This window comes from Cottoperca gobio, chromosome 13 (genome assembly GCF_900634415.1).
Source record: "Cottoperca gobio chromosome 13, fCotGob3.1, whole genome shotgun sequence".
NCBI lineage: Eukaryota > Metazoa > Chordata > Actinopteri > Perciformes > Bovichtidae > Cottoperca > Cottoperca gobio.
Window position 1 is genome coordinate 5206466 of NC_041367.1, and position 21179 is coordinate 5227644.

The following is a 21179-nucleotide window of genomic DNA, read 5'->3' on the forward strand; positions in this document are numbered from 1 at the left end:
TCACTCACCCCTACTCCCACCTCTTACTGTGCATAAACTGGGCTATTTTTAGAGCTCAGTTGATGGTTTTAGGATGTTAAGTCCATATTGTGCCATGGATTTTCAGGGAGGAAACAGGCTGTTTCTCTTTTTGCCCCCTAACCTTCATTTCATTTCCTTCTCTGCATCCTCTCGTTCCTTCTCAGAAGACCTGTCCGCACAACACTCCCTTACTAACACACTTTCTTTTTTCTCCCGTACCCTAGCCTCAGCCTCTCTATGAGCAACAGCACCACGCTATCACCTCCCTCCTCACACCTACTCTTCTCTCGTTTTCTCCTTCTCTTTCTCGTCTTCTTTCTCTCTCTTCCTATCTGTGATCTGTTTTTCTTCCACTACTTGCAATCTGGGCCTGTCATCATTCAAACTGTTCACCCACTCTGCTGTCCGTCTGTGGATGGAAGATGCTTTCAGTACGGCACCTCACCGTGCTGTGTCACCAAGCCTTCCATTAAAAGGTGTGCGTTCGCGAGGTACGGAACGTCCCAAACGCAAAAGGTACACACACACACCATACCGAATGTCATTCAATTCAGCTGTAAACTGTTGAGACTGTAAATCCAACTGTGGTTTTGTACACTTGTCACATGTATTCACTCACTTCTTTCAAGTTGTAGTGACATTTAACTAAAACTATACCAGAAGGTATTCATACAAGAATCTTAGAGGTTGACTTATTTTGTTTAATGTGTCAAAATGACAGTTATAGGAGATATCGATGCAGCATTGGTCTCCTCAAAGATGTGTAACTTCTTAAGAAAAGTTTCAAGCACAAGCCTGACATGACACACTGCTGCTACCACCCTTGTTTCACAGCTCAACTCTGCCCTCTATCACTGGATCTCTGCAATGCAGATACAGCACATCTTAAGCTATCATTATTATTTTTTAGCAATAGCATGACACAAGCCAAAACTAAATGTCTCCTTGGCTTTGAATAGAAATTCCTGATGTGAAATGTTTTTTGTGCTTTTTATCCAATTCTGTCACTTTGAAACAAATTGAAACAAAAAATCTATAAACCTATTTTTTTTCCTGAAACATTACCTGACATGTTGAGGTCTTCTGTCAGAATGCAATCAGAGAGCTGGCATAGCCACTTACTAGCTTCTGTGCGTCTCTCCAGCCGTCTCAAATAGCCCTCACCATATGTTAACACTTTACTCCCCAAATACCCATGATGACAGCGTCGCTCTGTCTCTTTAAGAGCCAGTGTGGAATGCTGCGGTTTTGCCTAGGCGTTTGGGGTAGTGCCCTCACCCACACATAAACACAACCCTAAAAGTGACTGTGACTCACTCTCCTTCTCACTGTCCCTCTCCTCTTTCCTTCTCAGACGCCTCCCTACCCTCGTCCGCCTGTGTGAGGATGTTTCTCTTGTTGTTTTGCGGCCTGTACTTTCATTCTGCTTCATTTAAGTGTAAAAAAAAAAACAATGTCCTGCCCTCATCTGGCCGGCGCTTTGTCGGAGGCAGCGTCTGTTTCCTGTTTCACATGTTTGTTTGTGCCACAGGTGAAATGGGAGGGTGCCGTTATTGTCTTTGGCTTCAATAGTCCCACAAGGCCGCTCAGAATAGGAAACATTTGAAGATATTTGTATACAGTGTGTTGTCTTTGGTACAGGTATCTTAATGATTAATACAAACGCATGTTTAAAGGAATCAACAATAGTTTCCTTACAACCTTTGACACCTTGTTCATCATAAATCACCTGAGCTCATTTGCACACAGAAAGTGAATCGTCACTGGTTGTTCACAATGTCTCGCATTCTGAACAAAAGGCTACAAAAGTCCTCAATGAGCTGCTTCTATCTTGAGCCAGAGAGCCCTCCAGTGGTTGGAGTTGGCAGTAGCTTTCCCTATGAATAGGATCAATAGGCAAGCTCCCTTTATTAGATCCAGATTTGACCGTCTGAAGGCACAGATGAATGATTTTTGTAGTCTGGTGAGCAGCCCACATCGAGTTCAGCCTGTCAGACATGTCTGGGGGGACGTGGGGGAGGAAAGAGAGACGCGGGCCTCAAAAGCCTTGAGAATGCGGGACAGGGGTAAACCCTAAACCTGAGAGCTCAGCCCGGGCTAGCAGCCTTCCAGGGAACAACACTTTTCTTATTGAGCCAGCGGGCCAGACCCAAATGAGAGGTGACAGCATATTCATTTCACTCAGTGTTTTTCTTTAAGGGCTTTTTAAAATGCTGCTGAATGATGAGCGGTCAGTGGATTTATAGTTCAGGGGATGATTTAGGTTTTCTAAATGGCACTGCTTTCCTCCTGCTTTCGCTCGCCCTGATTTTTTCCACAGGAGCAGTCGTTTTCAGAGGCTTTATTTCAGCCCTTATGTTGTTCGAGTAGGGATGACTCCCGCTGGCAACCGAGATTGATTTAAAATGTAAAGCGAGCACCTTGTTTCCCATGCCCAGTCTGGAATAGAGGCAGGGTGTGTCCACATTTACAGCTGAATTGACACAAGATAAGTGGTCTGAGAAATCTGTGTATACACCCTCCGAAATGAGAGATTCACAGCGTTTTGTGGTGTCGTGAAAAGTGATTGCATAAAGCACAGACACACGCCAGACACTGACCCAAATACACTCTCTTTTCTTTTGATTAAGTGCATACCAGAACATATTATATGCAATGATAACATGCATTTTGTCTCGACACCACATGTCCTTCCACAAATATCCACTCTCCCAAGCTCTCATCTCAAGCACAACCCCCGGGGGCAAGAATACCAAGACTGAGCAGATGAGGTCACAGAGTGGCCGTATCAGTGGTTGGCTCTGGACCTGATGAGTGGCAACACATCAGGAGGCATTGGGAGGTCGTTAATTTATAGGGATGCTATTACCTTCATAAATGCCTGCCTCATAAAATGACTGGCTTGCTTTAATTTAATACTTCCCCTTGCTAATTATCCCCGCACACACAAGTGGGCTGCCGTCTGCGCTCTGTGTGAGCTATGTTCAATGGACAGGCAGGGGTAGGAGTTTTGATTAAGTTTATTTGAACTTTGTTGTTTGGTTGTGTCTCGTAAAGTTGGGCAAACAAAATCTAAGCTTTGCCCTGTAGCCATCACAGTTTGACATGTGTAAGTGTCAAAAGAGAGATGCCACAGTTGTTGGAATGCACCCCTTGTTTCCTGTTTCTCGCTTAAACCTTTCAAACTATAATTGAACACATACAAAATGATACAAATATTAAGAACTTAAACTCTTTTTGAACACGAGTTTACACGCTGTTCTATGTCTGGTCTGTCTGGATGCTTTGCGTGAAAAGATTTGATATACTCTGCCCTGCCTTCCCTGGTGCCACACTGCCATTTTCTCTCTCCCTGAGGAGCAAAGAAAAAAAACAAAGTTCTGGAATGGGACCAATCTCCATCTCCAGATCATCTCTCAGTAGCCCCTTCAACTAAATAAATAAGTCATTACAGTTCAGAGTAAGGAGCTTCATTTACACTAGAAGATGTAATCGCTGATGTCTGTAGGTTGCCCTCATCATCTAAAATACAAGTGTTTTTGGTGGAATCCCAAGAGAAGGAGCTCTGAAATGTTAACATACCAGCGAGGAAAGACTGGCAGTGGACTGCAAATGGGAAGCTGTTGATGGCAGATTGTTTGGTCTCCCTGCACAGTATCATGAAGTTTGCAATGAAAGACAACATTAAAGCATATGTACGCCAAATAATCGTGAAAGACAACTGACAGGGAGTCTCGTGTGAGCACAATCACCCCGTAGCCACATTCCACATGTAATGTCAACACCATGGCAGAAACAAGAAGTCATAGAAGGTGCAAGACTCAATGAAACAACCAGACAGAGGACCTGAGGCATTTGCAAAAATGTTCAGTTTTTTTTCTTCTTCTTCTTCTTCCGCTCCTTAAAAAACACAAGAAAAAAGTGATGCCACGTATGGGACAAAGCAAACAGAGAGCTTCGACAGTAGATCAATTTAACAACCTTTTGATAACTGACGAGGCACGGTTTGAAATGTCATTGTTCTTTCTACTGGCTGAGGTTAAACAAGTGCTAATCATTAACTGCAAATATGAATGACTGTAGTGTAAATCTGGTAATCGAGCTTGAGGAGCGGCTGTCATGTTTAAACAGTTATATGTCTGACTAATGTCCTTCTTTTCAGTGCAAACATATAACCTGTTTCCTCTTGTTCTGAATTGAATCCACTGAAATGAGCTTGAAGTGAATATGTGATGTGTTCAATGTCACTATTAAGAATGAGTTCTCTGACTTTTAAGTCTAGTGTCCCATTAATACAGCTAATGCCTCTACCTTTATTAATATCTGCTAATATCAGACCACATAATATTTATTTTATTTTTATTTTTTCGGAAAATGTAAAATAGCTGCTGTTCAAATGTGTTAGAAAACTTCTTCTACTGTATCCTGAGGAAGGCAACACAGCAGGCGCATGAATGCCATTTTTCAGAAAAAACGGATGTTGGGATTTCCGTCCATTGTTTGGTGCTGGGAACACTATTATCAGGGTTGTTGTTTTTAATCATTGCATTAGGAAGCGGTGCCACAAACAGAAGGTCTAGCCGGTGATGAAAGACAACCTTTTTACCAGATGACCCCCCAGCACTGTAAAAAAAAAAACAGTTGGAATTAGTCAAGTGTAATATTCCGTTTTATGGCGTTGCACTGTTTTTATAAGTGATTGTTTTACATAACTGGGTGTTGTTATTCTTTTCAAACGTTTCCAGACTTGTTCAGTCACGTCACTACCTCACTATTTGGCAGACAATATCACATGATACAAAGTATTGAAGACAAATGCACATTTATTTATGATGGATGATTCTTGCTATAAACTCATGAAATAGCAACATGTCCCACACCTCACACTCCAACGCAACTCCAGTTGCTCTGCGGGAAATAGCGACCTTGATGAGGCTATAAAATGCTATGGTTGGGCGACTTTGCTCACCGTGAATTGCCCCACATCCTTTGGGGGGGACTCTTGGTCGAAGACTGAGGGCATCAATGTGAAGGAAATGGAGTTAGTGAACTGAGTGGGGTCAACTGAGCAGGAAAAGACAAACCCACTGCAGAGGAACTGCTGGTTGTATTCCTGCGGGAACTGTCACCACGAGGACAGACAGAAACATGAATGAAGATCTGCGCAGGAGTGGATGCTGCTGATGTCTCATTTATTATTATTCTTTAATTCTGAATCAATATAAATGAATTAATCATCGTTTAATTTCCAGAAAACAGCTGTGAAAATAAAATAAAATCTCTATTTTATCAGAAATATATCAAGCTCGATACTTATGAATGATACGCTGATTTATTAAGATTTGCTAATAGTTGCAGTTGAGGCCTAAATCCATTATTTAATTGGCGGAAGGAAACTTACAATCACACTTGGAAGAAACATGTTGTTTGTTGCAATGATGTTTGTGGCGCTTTTGAAGTTCTCTGTGCACTAAGCAGTTTACCCACATGCGTAATCTTTGCACTGTTTTGTATGAACTTAATCACAAATTAATACAAAAAAAAATACATATTACAATTTTCCGACGCTTTCAATTAACAGCAGACTTTAAAAAGCAGATTTATGAAGCTTTTTCCCTGTCTGCTTTTCTCTTATTTCACGGTTCAGTGGCCTCACACGGCAGGCAAGGGGAGGTTTTCTCTCGCTGCTCATTGGTCGCGGCTCTCCCATCTCAGCAACATTTCCATTCATACACCCGGCGCTCCTTTTCACCCCTTTCAAAATAACTCAACTGTCATCATCATTGGAAAACGGCTTTGCCTGGACGGGACTAATTATTTAGAATTGGCGGCGGAGTGATTAGATCGAACAAGATCAAACGAGCGACTGAAAAAACGACAGGTGAGTGAGAAAAACAACAGTTCGTGTTTGCTAAAAAAATCCTGCTCAGAATTACTCTGCGGCGTAGGTGTTCGTGCACGACACAATAAATCATGTCCACTTGTTTTATTGCTATTGTTGATGCGCAGTCACATTGTAAAAAAAAACCCAAAACAGATTGCTCCTCAATCGATCAAAAAAAGAGTTGACGTTTGGAGAATGAATCCGAGAGTGAAACTGTGATCAAATCCTTGTGTTAGAGTCTGACGTGTTATTCAAAGTTGTACCTTATATTCAAGGTCTACGTTAAATAAGATTTTTGCAATCGAAAAACTTTAGTCAACTCTCTTCACAGTCTCACTTTAGAGGTTTAGTCTATAGGCGCAAGACATGGAGTGCGTATTAGCTGAAAATCAGTTGGCTCTCGTTTATGATGGATAACAGCAAGGTAGGATGCTTAAAATGTAACACTAGAGGGGTCCCGGCCCACGGGGCTGTCTCGGAGCGAGGTTCACGCCGTTATTCACCAGTCCTCCTCTGCCTAATTGGCTGCAGATGCGGTCTCCTATGCTCTTTTTACCGCGTAGAAATTGGATGCATTTGGGGAACTTTATGAGGCGAGCCCTGCGTTTGCCTGCAGGAGCCGAGAAGACGAGAAAAAAAAAAAAACATTGGTCCTCTACAAGTATTTAAATCGTGCCACGTTCATATACACCCCCCCCCCCCCCCCCCCTCTCCTTTCATGGTTTATTTATCATGGGGCAGGAAATCAATTTTTTTTTAAAAGAGAGAAATTGCAGTGCTATAAAACCTCTGATCGTGTGTAGGAATGTATAAGTTTTATTTTTTTAATTTGTTTTACCGTTTAATTTTTAGTGCATTTTTTTGGTTGGATTTCCCGCTCAGGTATTGGCTTGAAAAACACAAGAGCGCGTGATTTGCATCCACCACTAATTATGCTCAAATCCAGAGTCGGTAAAAGGTTCATGATTGTATATTTATAATCCTGACAGGTCAGAGCACACATGCTACTGAACAGGAGAATAATGTCCCATAGGCCTTGTTAAGACAAGTTGAACTTTAGTGGTGAGTCCTGCATGCCAATATAGAGCTCCATATAGGTTCGTTTGCTTTATCACGCAGTCTATATAACAACCATTTGTGCACGTATATGTCACTGCTTTCCTAATAGTTGCTCAGGGAGGGGAAGGGCTAAAGACACCGTCCTCTAAGTGCCCTTTCACCCTAGACTTTGTAAGCTGCACTTATTAAAGCGAAAAGTGTTTCAATATGTGGTAAGCTTTAGGGGGAAAACGTGATGGGGGTTGGGATGGGGCCCTTCTTCTTCATCTTGCTGCCCAGCTCCTATTGGGCGACTCGGAGTCACTCATCCGTGTTACCAGTAGGTTAGTGGTGCATAAGTTGGTGTTGTTAATGTACGGACAGGTAATTAAAACCTAGCCGTATCTAATACCTCTGACCACTTTGGAGAAAAATGAGGCCTTTATGAATGAATCAAAGGATTATGTGTGCAGTCAGACATACAGTACAGGGGGAGCACATTTGACTTTCCCTTTATTTTGGTGGAAGTGGGTAACCCATAAGTGGAAGTTCACAAAACCCGCGGTAGGATACTTTGTGTGAATGTTTGCTGTACAGCACGCAGCTGTCCTGTCAGGTGTACGTGATGTCTCGATGACAAGGAGAAAAGTCTTTTTGTGGGGTCTTTTTTTTGCTTGAAATTGTGGCAACATTTCAGATAACTAATAAAAATGATACATATATAAATAAAAACATGAGGTTGAAATCGAATGTGTTATTAAGTTATTGTTATTTCTCCATATTTTTTCCATTTTTCTCAGGACCCATTCTGATCACCCTTGGGCCTGTCTGTCCATTATGTTTCAAACTGTCCCTGACACGTCGTCTTACGTCAAGGTAAGACAACACCTTCTCTTCGTTCAGGTAATGTTGGAGGCTGTGATGTCCAATCAGGTCTCCCAATATGTTTTATAAACAAAGTATAATTCCATGTTCACAGTTTTTTCTGCTGGTTTTATATGTAAAAAAAAAAATGTTCTTCCTACCAAACGATCACAGGCCTGTAAGTAGTTGTACACGGGTGCCAGGCTTGGTGCATTTGACTGCCACCTTGATAATCTTTGTTCCCAGTAGAGGAAAATGGCTGCATGTTTACGCTGCAAAGCCACTTGTTGAAATGTGGCTCTGTTGTGGTCTTTCTGAAGTGCCAAGATCAATTCGATTTTTGTCGATGTTTCTGTCTTAAATAATGCTGCTGTTATGGCTCATTATTATGTTTGACGTCATAAATCTCTCTCATAAATTTCTCTCTCTCTCTCTCTCTCTCTCTCTCTCTCTCTCTCTCTCTCTCTCTCTCTCTCTCTCTCTCTCTCCTGCGAATGTAAATAAAGCAAACAGTGCACATCTGGTTTTCACATAAAAAAGCTGCATCGTGTCCCACGTGTCGTGTAAATACCTGCAACTGCTACACATCTGAAGTACTGAAACCATTAAATATATATATATATATATTTAAATATAAAGCCGTGTATGACCATATAATGTCCACATCATATCAAGTTCAACCTGCACTTTGCTCTCATTTAGTTAGCCAGTTAATTTGGCCCCCTGACGTTTGCTCACATCCATCATAATAATCATCCGAGGGTGACTGCTCGGATTGTGCCTCGTTATAATGAGCCATTGTGCAGAGGCGAGCTGCTATGGTAATATCTTCATAATCAAGGTATTTTTCCAAGGGCGACTTGTTAAATGTTTTGAAGACTTATATCCCCTTTGAATAAGGGGCTCTTTTCATCCAGCCACAGCGTTTGTGCCACTGCAGAGAGACTCGGCGTTTCAGGGCCCAGAACAATTCCTGATTTGTTTGTTGAATAGCGCAGAATGTTTGAGGAGAAAATACGCGTTTAAATGAGTCTTTCTGCTGCCTTAAAATAAGACAGGAGGCCAGGAGGTTAGTGGGACTCGAGCATGGAAGGAGTTAAGTTTCAATGTCACAGTGCAATCCATCTCATAGCTGCTTTGATTTGCTGTGGAAATGCAGTCTGGATTATTTCTGTTTGTTCTGATTCCAATAATGTTATTTTTTATTATTATTCAGGGTTAGCGTGTATTTTTTGCGTGCAAGTGCTGCACTCCACTGGCTCACTCACATTCAGGGAGATATTGGTCAGAATGTGGCACGCCTCAATACAAGATTGAAAGAAATATTCCTCATTCAAGCGAATCCACGGCCCAACATTTGGTTTTGTTTGGTTAAGGCCAGGCGAGACTGGAACTCTCCAATAAAAATAAATCTCAAATTAATTATGGCCTAGAGCGAGGGGCCAGACAGTTCGTGCTTATATGTGCTGCATACTCCACTTTTTGCCCTCAGTATTTTGACTCGGGCTGTCTTTTAGCCCGAGAGAAGGAATGATCTGAATACAAGTATGCTGTCTAATAAACAGCAGAGTTAGCAGGCTCATATGACTGGGACTATTTTTCTTTCGGGAATAACACTCCGCCAAAAGGTTTCACGCAACACTAAGTACTGAATACGCAATCCCCCCACCTCAGGACTGATTAATTAGGTACCCCTGTGCAACTTTAAATTCGTAGACTACACTATATAAAAAAAATATTTATTTTGGAGAGCATAAGAAATAAAAATGCCACGTGCATGTTGACTTGTTTTGGGACAGTGGCAGTACTTTGGCATGAAGTTGAATCTACTCGACACACTGTTAACACAAATGTGCGTAATTAAAGAAACCTCCTTTCTCCCTTTATATGTCTCTTTTGACATATAGTGTTCACTTGTCAGGCCTATGCAACACATACAACTCACATTATTCACTTTCTCTCAGGCTGTAACCAAATTCTCCATTCACTAAATCTTAGTAGATCTCCCTATAAGCTAAAAGGAAAGGCTGGGCCTAACAATTGAAAGGTTGCTGAACATAAACTCTGTATAGTGTCCGCCCACCTCTGGCTGGTTGCCCCAGCGGAGAGACAGAGAAGCTACTGGCTCGTGGTGTAAGGAAGAAATGTCTGGCTGTCTAGTTCCAGCGTCAAGCCAGATGTTCTGTGGTTCACTGTGTAAACCGACTTGCATCTGTTTATTGGCTTTCTAAAATGTTTGTTACCACTGTATTTATTATGGTCTTGGTAGGTCCTGGACCCCCACTCTTCCTTGTTCTATGAATGGGATGGCAGGTATCTTAATACAGAGAAGGGGGGGTGATCTTGTCTTAGGCAAGCTTTGTTTGATTACAATATCAGACTTCTCAAGAAAACATAATTTTTACATTTAATTTGAAAGGCATACTGTACATTTGCAAAAGCATGTCATAACATAACAATGCATCTCGATTATTTACAACTTAAACTAATGTTGGACTCTGCGGTGGATCGGAGGGTAAACTTGCTTTTTTTTTATTAATGGAACCTGGTGACATACATTTAAAGACCCACATCCTACTATTAAACTAAAAAGATTGCAGTGTTTTAATTTACTACGGGTCATAAAGGGGTTTTGTGAATCCTCAACTCGATGTCACGTGTTAAGCACCTCCTTAATTTGCCACGTTATCACTAGTCTCCCTAAAATAAAATACGTAAATGAAAACCTCAGACGCTGGAATGTATAGAAAAACAAAAAAAAAAGAGGAAAGAAACCAAACCAGTCACTGAAGAGTTAAACAAGGTGTCTCCCTTAATTACACGAGTCTGAACTGGCCTCAGGCAGGAGAAGCCTTGACCCTTAGCAGGATCCAGATGTGGTGGTCCCAGCGGTGGGGGCCCTCGGCTCCACCAGACCCCCAAGTCGAGAGCAGACAGGCCAACCCTGCTGTCAGTCGGGTGCAGTCTCTGGCAGAACCCCAACACTGCAAAAAATATTGATCATCATCTCAACTAAATGGTTTTATGTTGATCGTTGATGTTTTATATGTTTTCTACACGAGGCTATAAGAACTGGCAGTGTAATGAGACGCACTTATCACATGTCATTGTCCTGTTTCCTGAAAGGTAATCTACTCAATAACTGTTAATTAAACAAATAATCTCGGTTAAAGTGGATTTCCTTTAAATCGCTACATCTAAATGATCTACTACGAGATTAATATGCGTTTAAATGTTATGTAAAACAATATATATCTGGACGTTTCTTGCAGTGTTATTGGTCTGGTCGCGTTCAGAGCTGGCTCCATGTCTAGCATCTGCACTAAAATTATGCTTGAATTGATGAGGGCAATTTCACAGGGCAGACGAAAAAGGAAAGAAAATACCTATGTGGGGGTGGAGATTAGGGGATTTCTTTTTTTTTAGGGTAGTAGGGAGAGACCATTGACTAAGTAAAGCTTATATAATCTTATATATTATACTAAAATTATAATAATACATTTTAAAAGGTTTGTACCCCCCTTTTCAAATGCGCCTTTGTTGATGCAGGCTGCATTTCATCCATTCAGTCCTGCGCTGAACAGCAGACGCACACGTGTAGAACAGACCCTTAGACTGTAGTGCGGTTAGGAGCTGAATGCTTGGGTTTTATTAATGGTGTCTCAGGAAAACTTCACAGAGAGCTGTAACAAAAAAGACAAGGTTGCAACAACTACTGCCATAGGTGTTCAGGTTTGTCTCCTGTTTTGATTTAGAGCTCCATCAGCACTAACACAGAAACGGTCTGTCTATATTCAAAGATAAGCTGTATTTAATGTATGACATTCACTATGAAATATAGGATAAAAAAAGCACTATGGTTGAATTAAAGAGAAACGGAGGCATGGCCAGATGCAAGTCTGAAGTGTAGGCGTGAACCAAAAGGGCTCTAAAACATGGGATCACATAACTTAAGAGTGCCCTGCGACAGTAAACAGCCATTCCAGAAAACCTCAGTTAAATGTGTGCAGAAATAATTCACAAGTCGGACAAATAGTAAACCCTTCCACACCATCTGTGACACTACTGGGAAAGCAAAACACACAAGTTTATTCTACAGCAGGCTACACAGCAATGGCTGTGCACAACGCAGGCAGTCATCCTGTAAATATTTCCGAGCAGAAAAACATAACAGCGGAGCGAACACTCAATTGTTTTCCCTGCTTATCTCTCTGGGACAGTATCCTGCTTTTTTGAAGGCAGGGCTTTCGGTGACACACAGCTTCCTTCTCAACCTTCTCAACAGTGGTGACTTCACTTCCCAAATTTAGAGGAAAGAAAAAACTCAATCCGGTAAAAGTGTCTCTTTCTCTCCGCCACATACCGGGGGCTGGAATTAATTCAGAAGCGTGTCATGTTTGGGATATTGTCGGAGTCCGATGAAAATTGCGCAAAATGGACGGAACTATTAAGGTAAGGGTGGAGAACGGGGTGTATGGGTTTGTGGGAGACTGCTTTTTCGGAGTTGCGCCTCCTTTTTTAAAGCAATGGGTTGAAATGCCCCTGAGTGTCGGTCTGTGAGCTGGGACCTCCAATCTGACGACGATGAGCGGCTTTTTTGTCTTGGTCTGAAAGCGGTAACCAGATTTCCTTCTTTTCCCACTTTCTTTGAAAGTATCCACTCTCCTTTTTTTAATAAGCTGTTCGGTTGTGAGGATACGCTATACGGTGTGGATTCAAGGCTAAATCAGAATATCACGCTTTGGATTTGGGGGACCAAGCGCACAATTACGCACGTCTGGAAAGGCAGAAAGGAGTGGCTATTTATTTCAGACAACACTCTGAATTTACTTTCATATAGGTATAAGTAATCCACGAGTTCAACGATTTGGTTTAGTCTGGGCAGCGGGGATTGAGCAATAGCCATGACTGGATGTACCGCTGGATACGATGTGTCGAGCTGCGCAACAGCGGTGTGGCACATCGCCCGGCTCGGTCCGAGGATCCTGTCGTGGGTCAAAAAAGTGTGATGGTTTGGTATTTACACAAGAAATAATCTCTATATGTGTGTTGCTGTTGATTACTGTAACTTTTCTCCCGCCGTCGCACAACAAGTTTCGTGAAAGTGTAAGGAAAGCTGTCATTTGGTAACTTCATGCGGTAACCGCTCAGTTTGCAACACTTAAAACCCACAAGCTTCACAATAATACCTTCCCTTGCTCCTTATAAAGTTACACAACTATTTTGAAACGCTATGTTGGGTAGTCAAGATCGCTGGTCTGTATTAACTTTGGCTACTGGCCCCCGACAGCTAAATTCCAGATGCATTATGGCTGCAGCCACCAGATGTTGAATGGCAAGTCCCTATTAGTTCATCATGCATGCGTTCAGTCTGTGTCCTCCGGTTAACAAGTGTAAACTCAGAAGAATGCAGCGTCTGCATTTACTCGTATTGTCGCAGAAAAAGTAATACGACCTGTTTTTCTTTCGGACATTTAAAGCAGCGGGTTTGTGGCGGCTGGGTGTGGTGTGAGTTTTGGAAGAGTATAAAAGTTGGCCAGACAAAAATGTCAGGCTGCATATAGTCACTTAAATCCCGTCATTCAGCGCTCACAGAGCTGTGATTGTTTTTGTTATGTATCAGGGGGTGAATGCCATGCTTCAGGGGGGACATTCATGTTTCAGGCTGGATGTTTGTAACAAAGCAAGGAGTTGTGACAATTAATGTAATCATAATTGAATCCTTGGGTGTAAATAACTGGCTGCTAGCTGCATTCATGCTCGCTAAAAGAAAGGAAGGGCACTCTAGCCATGAGAGCTTCCTGCTCCACACAATCTTTTCCTGACAGGTTTCCTCTTCCTCCTTAAACAAAAGACAGGAATGCCCCCCTCTGGGTGGCTCCTGCTAGATGGCTGTGTGTGAACGCCAAACAATCACACGTGTAGTCTGGACGTGGAGCTCTTGCACATATCCAGTCTGCTCCAGACGCGTCGTGACGCATTTGGAGAAGCAGCCTTGGCTGATGTAAACAGAACAGAGGTGGCTCCCAGCAGGTGTCACACTCGCACAATGATTATAATGGGGCTTGCAGCAGCTGAGCCATGATTTATTTGATGTTTTTTTCCCCCCCTTTGTCTTTGCACTGCAGAAAGATATATTGCGAAAATAGAATTTAAGATCTTATGTATGCTTTCAGAAGGACAAGAAGTTGTATAGAGCTTTTATTGATTATGCTCAGATATGGACCCGGGGAGGAATTCCTCTAGATTGTTTCAGAGTGGAGAGTTATCTTTGGACTTTGTGAGACAGACATAAAACTGCCTGTTGCTCTCCCTGGTAGAATGTATGTTCAACACAGATACTGAAAAGAAAACATATAGGCACTGGTCTATCATCCTTTTCAGCTTCTCTTCATGAGAGTGGTGCCATTCTATATTTAAAAAGAACCCACTGCAATCTTGATGGGCACACACCACTTGCCAATCATGGTTTTAAATGTGCAGGCTGATATGTCACTGTAAATATAATGCGCAACAGTCGTAATAGCTCAGTACGCTCTTATCAGGCTGCAATGAGACATTCCCTCACTCTTCTACACTTTATCATCCACAGACTAGCTGGTGTGCTCTGCTCAGATAGTGAGCCCTGCTGCCAGAGTTCAGACTATGATGGATCCACTGATGAAATCACTGGAAAATCTAATTCTGGCGAGTTGGATAAATGCTCCAGACAGTTTTTTTTTTTAATCCATCCATTAACCTGAAGAGTAGTGTTTTATTGAAGAAGTAGTATATACAAAAGTCCTTTGTATTTGATATGTGGAAAAGCTGTTTCTAACAGTGTGTTCTCTGTTGTTTGAGATCCAATCCACTCCTCACCACATTATTTAAACACAAGACAGGTGCCTTTAATTCCAGGCTGTCTACAAGCTGTCACACTTTGTAAACCTTTGAATCCTTACTTTACTTTATGTAGATACAGCCAGTAGTGGATCTGTGGCATTACAACAGAGGGCACTGTAGTACAATTACAACTTAAAAACCTTTTTCCACTGCACAAGGTTGCAATAATTTGAGATAATGAAGGATTCTGCTGTCCCTTTCTTTTGCTAGATTAGTTTTATGCAAAGTATTGGCGATGGTTTCAAGTAATTCAAATTATTTCAACTTTAGTAATAAAGGAAAAGCACCGACTGAGTGGCGGCCAATCAGCATCAAAGTATATGGTTCAAATATTAGATCATAATATTATACAGGCATATTGCTTTTTTTGATAATCATATATAATAATTTACTGAATTAATTAATTTAGTCATGCTGTTGTCTCATGTTTGAGAACTCATGCAACACTTAAAACACGTAAAATTAGACTTGTTTTGTTTGTCTTTATAATGTATAACGTCGCCATAACTGAGATAAAAGACAAAGAGCTTGTGATTATTGCTGTTAAAGGAAAAACATCTTGTATTTTTCAACTCGTGTCAAAATGGAGTTGTTGAAAGAGCCATTCATAGTAACTGTAGAGTTTTGGTGTATGCGTATATTTACCACATACACTATTATAGTCACCCTCTAGCTGTACCAATGAAAACTTTTCCTACAAAATGAGACATTAATCATCCAAAGAGGGATAAGTGAAACATTTTTACTTGCATGAAATGTCTTAGAATTGCATGATACTGAAGTTCTGTGAGCTCATGAGGATTTTGCTTTCATTAAAACAACATTTTAGAGAATACAAACGGCTACATGTTGGAAATACTGATCAATGAATATCAAGTAGCATTTTCCCCCCGAAGCAGATATGTGGCATTTTGGAATGAAATAATTCAGTCCTCGGGAATTAGACACGTCTCGGTCTAAGCTGTGCCATCAGATCCTATCAGATCCAGATGTGCATCAGACTCGAGCCTAATCCCTCGCAGCAGCATGTGACTGTAATGATTTCACTTGATGTTCTGCCTTATTGTATTTTTGCATTTGTTTGTTTGATTGTTGTTAACGATGACATATCATCAAGTTTTTTGCTAAGCAGTATCCCCATTCTGAGCCAACTGAAAGTTGCCTGGCAGCAGTCTGACATGGTGACACTGTCTGACGCTGTTCACTGTCAAACACCGGGCGGTGACATCTGTATGTTAAAATGTAACCCACCAAGTACACAACCCACGCTTTACTCCCGAGACATTACACGAGGAGCATGTTGGAAAGCATGTAATATCTTGGCCAGCCGTGAGTGTCTGCGTTTGTTTTCTTTAATAAACTTACATTGCTCCAGCTGAGCCACAGCAGAGGGGTCAGTGTAGCCGTGACCCCCCCTGCTTCTGTTGAGTCTTCAGCTGTGGAGGGAAGACCCAACACACAAGACAGACACATCAGGGCATGACAGGGGATTTTCTGCTCCAATGTTAAAAATGAAAATGATTACACAATCAGGACTCTGGGAAATTTAGTTTAGAACATTTTCAATTGTGAGCCGATACAGTAAATGTGAGAATTTGAGAAGCCATTTTTTGGTTTTATTTGTTAACCAATGGGTCATTACTGGAAGAACATCCGTATTGACTGATAATGTTAGCAAACCAGTGCGGCGGTAGGTGTCCTACTCCACTGTGGGCATGATTGAAGTCATCCTAACATCAACAGGAAGCTACAGTTGCTACGTGGGCTGTGTACACAAACTACTTAGGATGCCAGACTGCGATATGACACATAACTGCACATAATTGCTGTAAACAAAAATATACACAAGAGATTGAAAATTTGACATCACAAGTTTTCCCTCTCAAATGAACGACTGGAGTTGTATCTGCTCATGTTTATTCTTATCATTCTTATTACATGACATGTCTTCCCACTTGACTACTTTCGCCTTTTTGCTTTCTTACCAAGAGTTGGATAAAAAGATGGATACCACTTTCATATTTGTCAGTTAAATGTGAAACTGCAGCCAGAAGATAGTTAGCTTAGCTTAGTATAAAGACGGCAGGGAAAAATTGCTAGCCCGGCCCTAAAATAAACCACCTTAAACTTAAACTCTTCAATTGACACATACATTATATCTTATTTCTTTGAATAAGGCTTATGCACACAAACCTCCAGGAAGTCACTGTGCCCATTAAAAGAAAATAGCACATAAAACCATATCACCCATAATGTGTTAACAAGCGTACTTTAGAGATGTTAGGAGATATCTTGTTACATTTGGATGAACCCAGGCTAGCTGTTTTCCCCCACGCCCAGGCTTTATGCTAAGTTAAGCTAGCCCGCTGCTGGCTGTAGCCTTATATCGTACAGACAGACTTAAGAGTGGTGTTGATCTTCTCATTGAACTCTCTGCAAGAATGCAAATCCACCCATTTCCACCCATTTAAGTGTGGTTAGGTTGGCTGTATATGGCCTATTTTAAAGCTAGCATGCTAGCATTTGTAAAGTGATAAAGTGTAAAGTGAATGAAACACATACCAAGTATTTGTTCCTTCCACCTACAGGAGGCGCTATCAGTGGTGAGTGAAGACCAGTCCCTATTTGAGCCTCCGTACACTGCTGCTGTCCCTCTCCCTAAGACAGACATGACTGCATCGGGCACACAGGACTACGGCCAGACCCACAAAATCAACCCCTTACCCCCACAGCAAGAGTGGATCAACCAGCCAGTGCGGGTCAACGTCAAGAGAGAATATGAGCACATGAATGGATCCAGGTATGGCATGACAACTACTTCCTGGGTCTTACAGTATTTACTGTTCAGTGAGATATGTACGTTTTTATGAAGCTTCATTAGACATGTTAGCCATTTGGTGCTCATTGCTCGAGCTGCAGCTGTAAATGTTGCCATTTGTCATTCAACAAGCCATTTCTTACGTTCACTACTTGCCTCTAATCTTCAGTATACTTGGCCCTGGCCAGTGTAGGGCTTATATATCCCATGCCAAAGTCAATGACTGGAAAAGAAAACCAGCAACACCCAATTTATCGGCTGATAATATTTTTACAACTTTCTTGTACGTGTGTTTGTGTAACAGGGAGTCTCCAGTGGACTGCAGTGTGAGTAAATGCAATAAGCTTGTCGGGGGTAACGACGCATCTCAGATGAACTATGGAAACTACATGGATGAGAAGAATGCCCCTCCCCCCAACATGACGACCAATGAGCGGAGAGTCATTGTACCCTGCAGGTATGTAATAATAAAATGTATGTACAAAATGAAGAATAAATCGTATCTGACATGAGATGAACGCGGTTGTGTCATAAAACAGTGAATTTGTATGTTCACTGCGTAGTTATACAGGTGCTAATTGTTCTTGGTCTCTGTGCTGCTGCTGTTGCATTTACAGACAGAATTACTCGTCTGTTTTGCTATAATTTTGCCAATGCTGTAAATGTTTTACGAGTCCCATTTCTATTTAGCTGGTTAGTGGGGTAAAGCATTGTTCCAATATGTTTACGTCACCCGCAGGAGCACGGCTAAATGCTTGCAGGTAGAGCTGTCTGTTTTTCTGCCAGACCTATATATTTCTTCACTGGTTTCACAAATTTGATCTTTCAGTATGTGAAATAAGATAGTTTGGGGAGTAACAAGTGCAGTTTCAGGGTTATAGCCTTTAGAAAAGTACTTTAAACATGTAAGTCGATTATGTTGCTACATCGACACCAAATGAGCACATTTTATTCATTTAATTCAAATACAATGGAGCCATGGTTAATTTTCCATTGTTAAAGCTGTTCAAATGTTAGTGCTAAACTGATGCAAACGTCCACTCAGCTATTAACCCAATGGGAGCGCCACATGGAGGCCACTCCTTAACCACAAGTGATACGTTTGGCGTTTGGTTTCCATATTGGATATGCAGTATATCCAACTTGGGTCAAGTAGAACTTGCAAATGCGATGCAAAAAATACTACATAATTCGAACAATCACAGGAAGTGATTTTTTTATATGAGACATCTGGCAAATCCAATTCATGTGGTTAAAACAAAACAACGAATATTTACAACTATCTCAACGAGGTCTGCTACTGATACACAATTCTGTTTCCAATTTGTTCATTCACCCCCCCCCCCCCCCCCCCCTTTACCTTAGTCAGATATGGGGTTCTCCCAACTGTCCAACAATTACTATGGAGTAAATAAAGGTCTCTTCTTCTTCTATCTTCCTGCAGACCCCTCGTTGTGGTCTCAGGACCATGTGCGCCAGTGGCTAGAGTGGGCCATTAAGGAGTACGGCCTGGTAGAGATCGACACGGCCATGTTTCACAACACAGACGGCAAAGAGCTCTGCAAGATGGGCAAGGACGACTTCCTTCGGCTCACCACCATGTACAACGCCGAAGTGCTTCTCTCTCATCTCAATTACCTCAGGGAAAGTAAGTACATTTTGTGCAACATAAGCGTTAGTTAACAAAAGACAGAGCTCACAGTTGATTATATAAGAAGAACAGAAAAATATTCCGATTTCTGGACAGCATAAAGACAGTAATTTTGGTGAAGTACACTCCTGTTATACATCCTGCTGTTTGCGCTTGAGTTAAAGTCTGCACTGGCTTCCATCTTTGCCAAAGAATGGAAGTGAAAATTAACTTTCAGTCAAGACACAAGCCTCTTTTCATACTTTTCTCTACTTTTGGATGAGAAGTGAGAGCGAAAGAAATGCCAAACTCCAGCAAACAACATGACACTTTCTTTTTTGTCACCGCGCTATACTCATATTACGGTCAATAAACAATGAAATTGCTTTTACTGGAAACTCATTTCTCCATAATGGCTACCCAGTATTAAGCAGAGCTGTGGAAACCAAGGGGGTTTCTCTCCTTTCTCAAGATAACCATCGAAAACATCCCCCACTTGACTTTGCTGCGCCTTATTCCACATGGTCCAGAAAGATGAAGCCCAGGTGCATTGCCTCAGGAATCACGCTAGGCCTGTGTGTTCAGCACACCAAAGAAAGTTGATCTGCAATTTGCAATGGAGGCAACACAATTTGAGCCTCTAACGTTTGAAGAGTTCCTTGCTGCAATCCTGTTTTTCATATGTTTCGCCGGGGGAAACGAAGCCAATTTTCTGAGGCCGTATGCAAATTACATTTTGATATAAGACGTAACATCTGGCATGGCTGCTGCTTTGAATACACAGTGATGTCTTGTTCAGACAATAGCTATGTCTACTGTTTACTATTTTAAAGAAAAAGCACATCAGTAGTAATGTGATTGTTAAACAGTTCGTCCCATCTTTGAATTATTTGCATTCTGTGCTTTAAAACAGCGAATGCTGCTTCTGCTGGGGCTGCAGAATATCATGACACCACGTTGGGTGGAGTGACTGATGGCTCAACTAAATTTAACATTACTCCCAAAAAACTGCGATGGGCCTCTGCGTGATGTAATGGGAACTGTATTTTGTGGGTGTCAACAGTTTTCTCTATGCACAGCGTCTGGGCAGAGAGAGATGCTTGTCATGAGTATAACAGCCTCATTGTGCAGCGCTGCAGCGGGTGGATCTGTCTGACCGCCACTGGGCACACTCCGCAGAACAGTTTTCATTATGGCCACTGGCTGCGCGACTTAGCCACGACTTAGGCGTGCTGCACCGCGACTCTGCCCATTGCTGCCCTGTTTTTGATTTAGACCTTGTGTGTTTTGGAGACAGAGGAGCTGTCTCGGGAATCCTCTCCACTTGCCAGTTGAAATTGCTTTGGATCCGTTCCCAATAATCAAAAAGATGAATGCTCCCGTCCCGTGCCTGGACTGACTGACCTGTTTTAGGGGCCGTTCAGAAAAGCGAGCCGTGTGTATTATTGACACTCAGAGCCTACGGGCAAGAGGAACCATGTTAGTAAATGGACGTCTAAGGAAGACTGAGAAGGAGGAGAAAGAGGAGGAGGAGGAGGAGGGTTGAGGCTTTATGCAGACCCTGCAGGGCTGATGATTTGGAAACTGAAGCCGCACTCTCGTTTCTCCCCGGAGCACAAACAAACACAATCATAGACGAGGAGTAACCCCGTCCAGAAAATAGACCTCTGGCTTCACTCACGATGAGAGTTGGAGCTCAGCCGAGCTTCCAGAATACAGAAAAATAGAGAGGAAGGGAAGTACTGAGCCAAGCCCTGGAAGTATTAGTGATTACAGGTCATGTGATGTTTTCCTCCAACCCCATTCATCCCTCTTACCCATATTACCCCCCATCCTCATCCAAAAGAAGCATCGTCCAAAGGGCTACTGCAATCATTTCATACACATCTGTGAGCATCATGTGTGCGTTTGGTTCTGTTTATTGAACCTCTGATTAACATTCCTTAGAGTCATTAAGCCCTGTACGTACACTCGGCACGGGGCAGGGACACACTTCCCCACCCTACAGCCATACCATAACAAAACATTCCTGCCACGTCATA

The 21179-nt window shown here is 42.0% G+C and overlaps 1 protein-coding gene across 6 annotated transcripts in view; it reads left to right on the top strand.

The window, feature by feature from the left end:
* Positions 1 to 5751: 5751 nt before the first annotated feature.
* fli1 (Fli-1 proto-oncogene, ETS transcription factor) overlaps positions 5752 to 21179 on the top strand; it is a 30965-nt gene continuing 15537 nt past the window's right edge. Inside the window, exons 1-5 of one of the 6 annotated variants that reach the window (XM_029446210.1) lie at positions 5752 to 5902; positions 7744 to 7819; positions 17278 to 17489; positions 17812 to 17959; positions 18948 to 19155. In XM_029446210.1, coding sequence (XP_029302070.1) covers positions 7781 to 7819; positions 17278 to 17489; positions 17812 to 17959; positions 18948 to 19155 — 607 coding nt within the window. In that variant the 5' untranslated portion in view covers positions 5752 to 5902; positions 7744 to 7780. Of the gene's footprint in view, positions 5903 to 7743; positions 7820 to 12104; positions 12260 to 12305; positions 12424 to 12506; positions 12811 to 15091; positions 17490 to 17811; positions 17960 to 18944; positions 19156 to 21179 lie in introns of those variants that run through there. The other 5 variants (XM_029446213.1, XM_029446214.1, XM_029446209.1 and 2 more) reach the window with 5 other exon arrangements.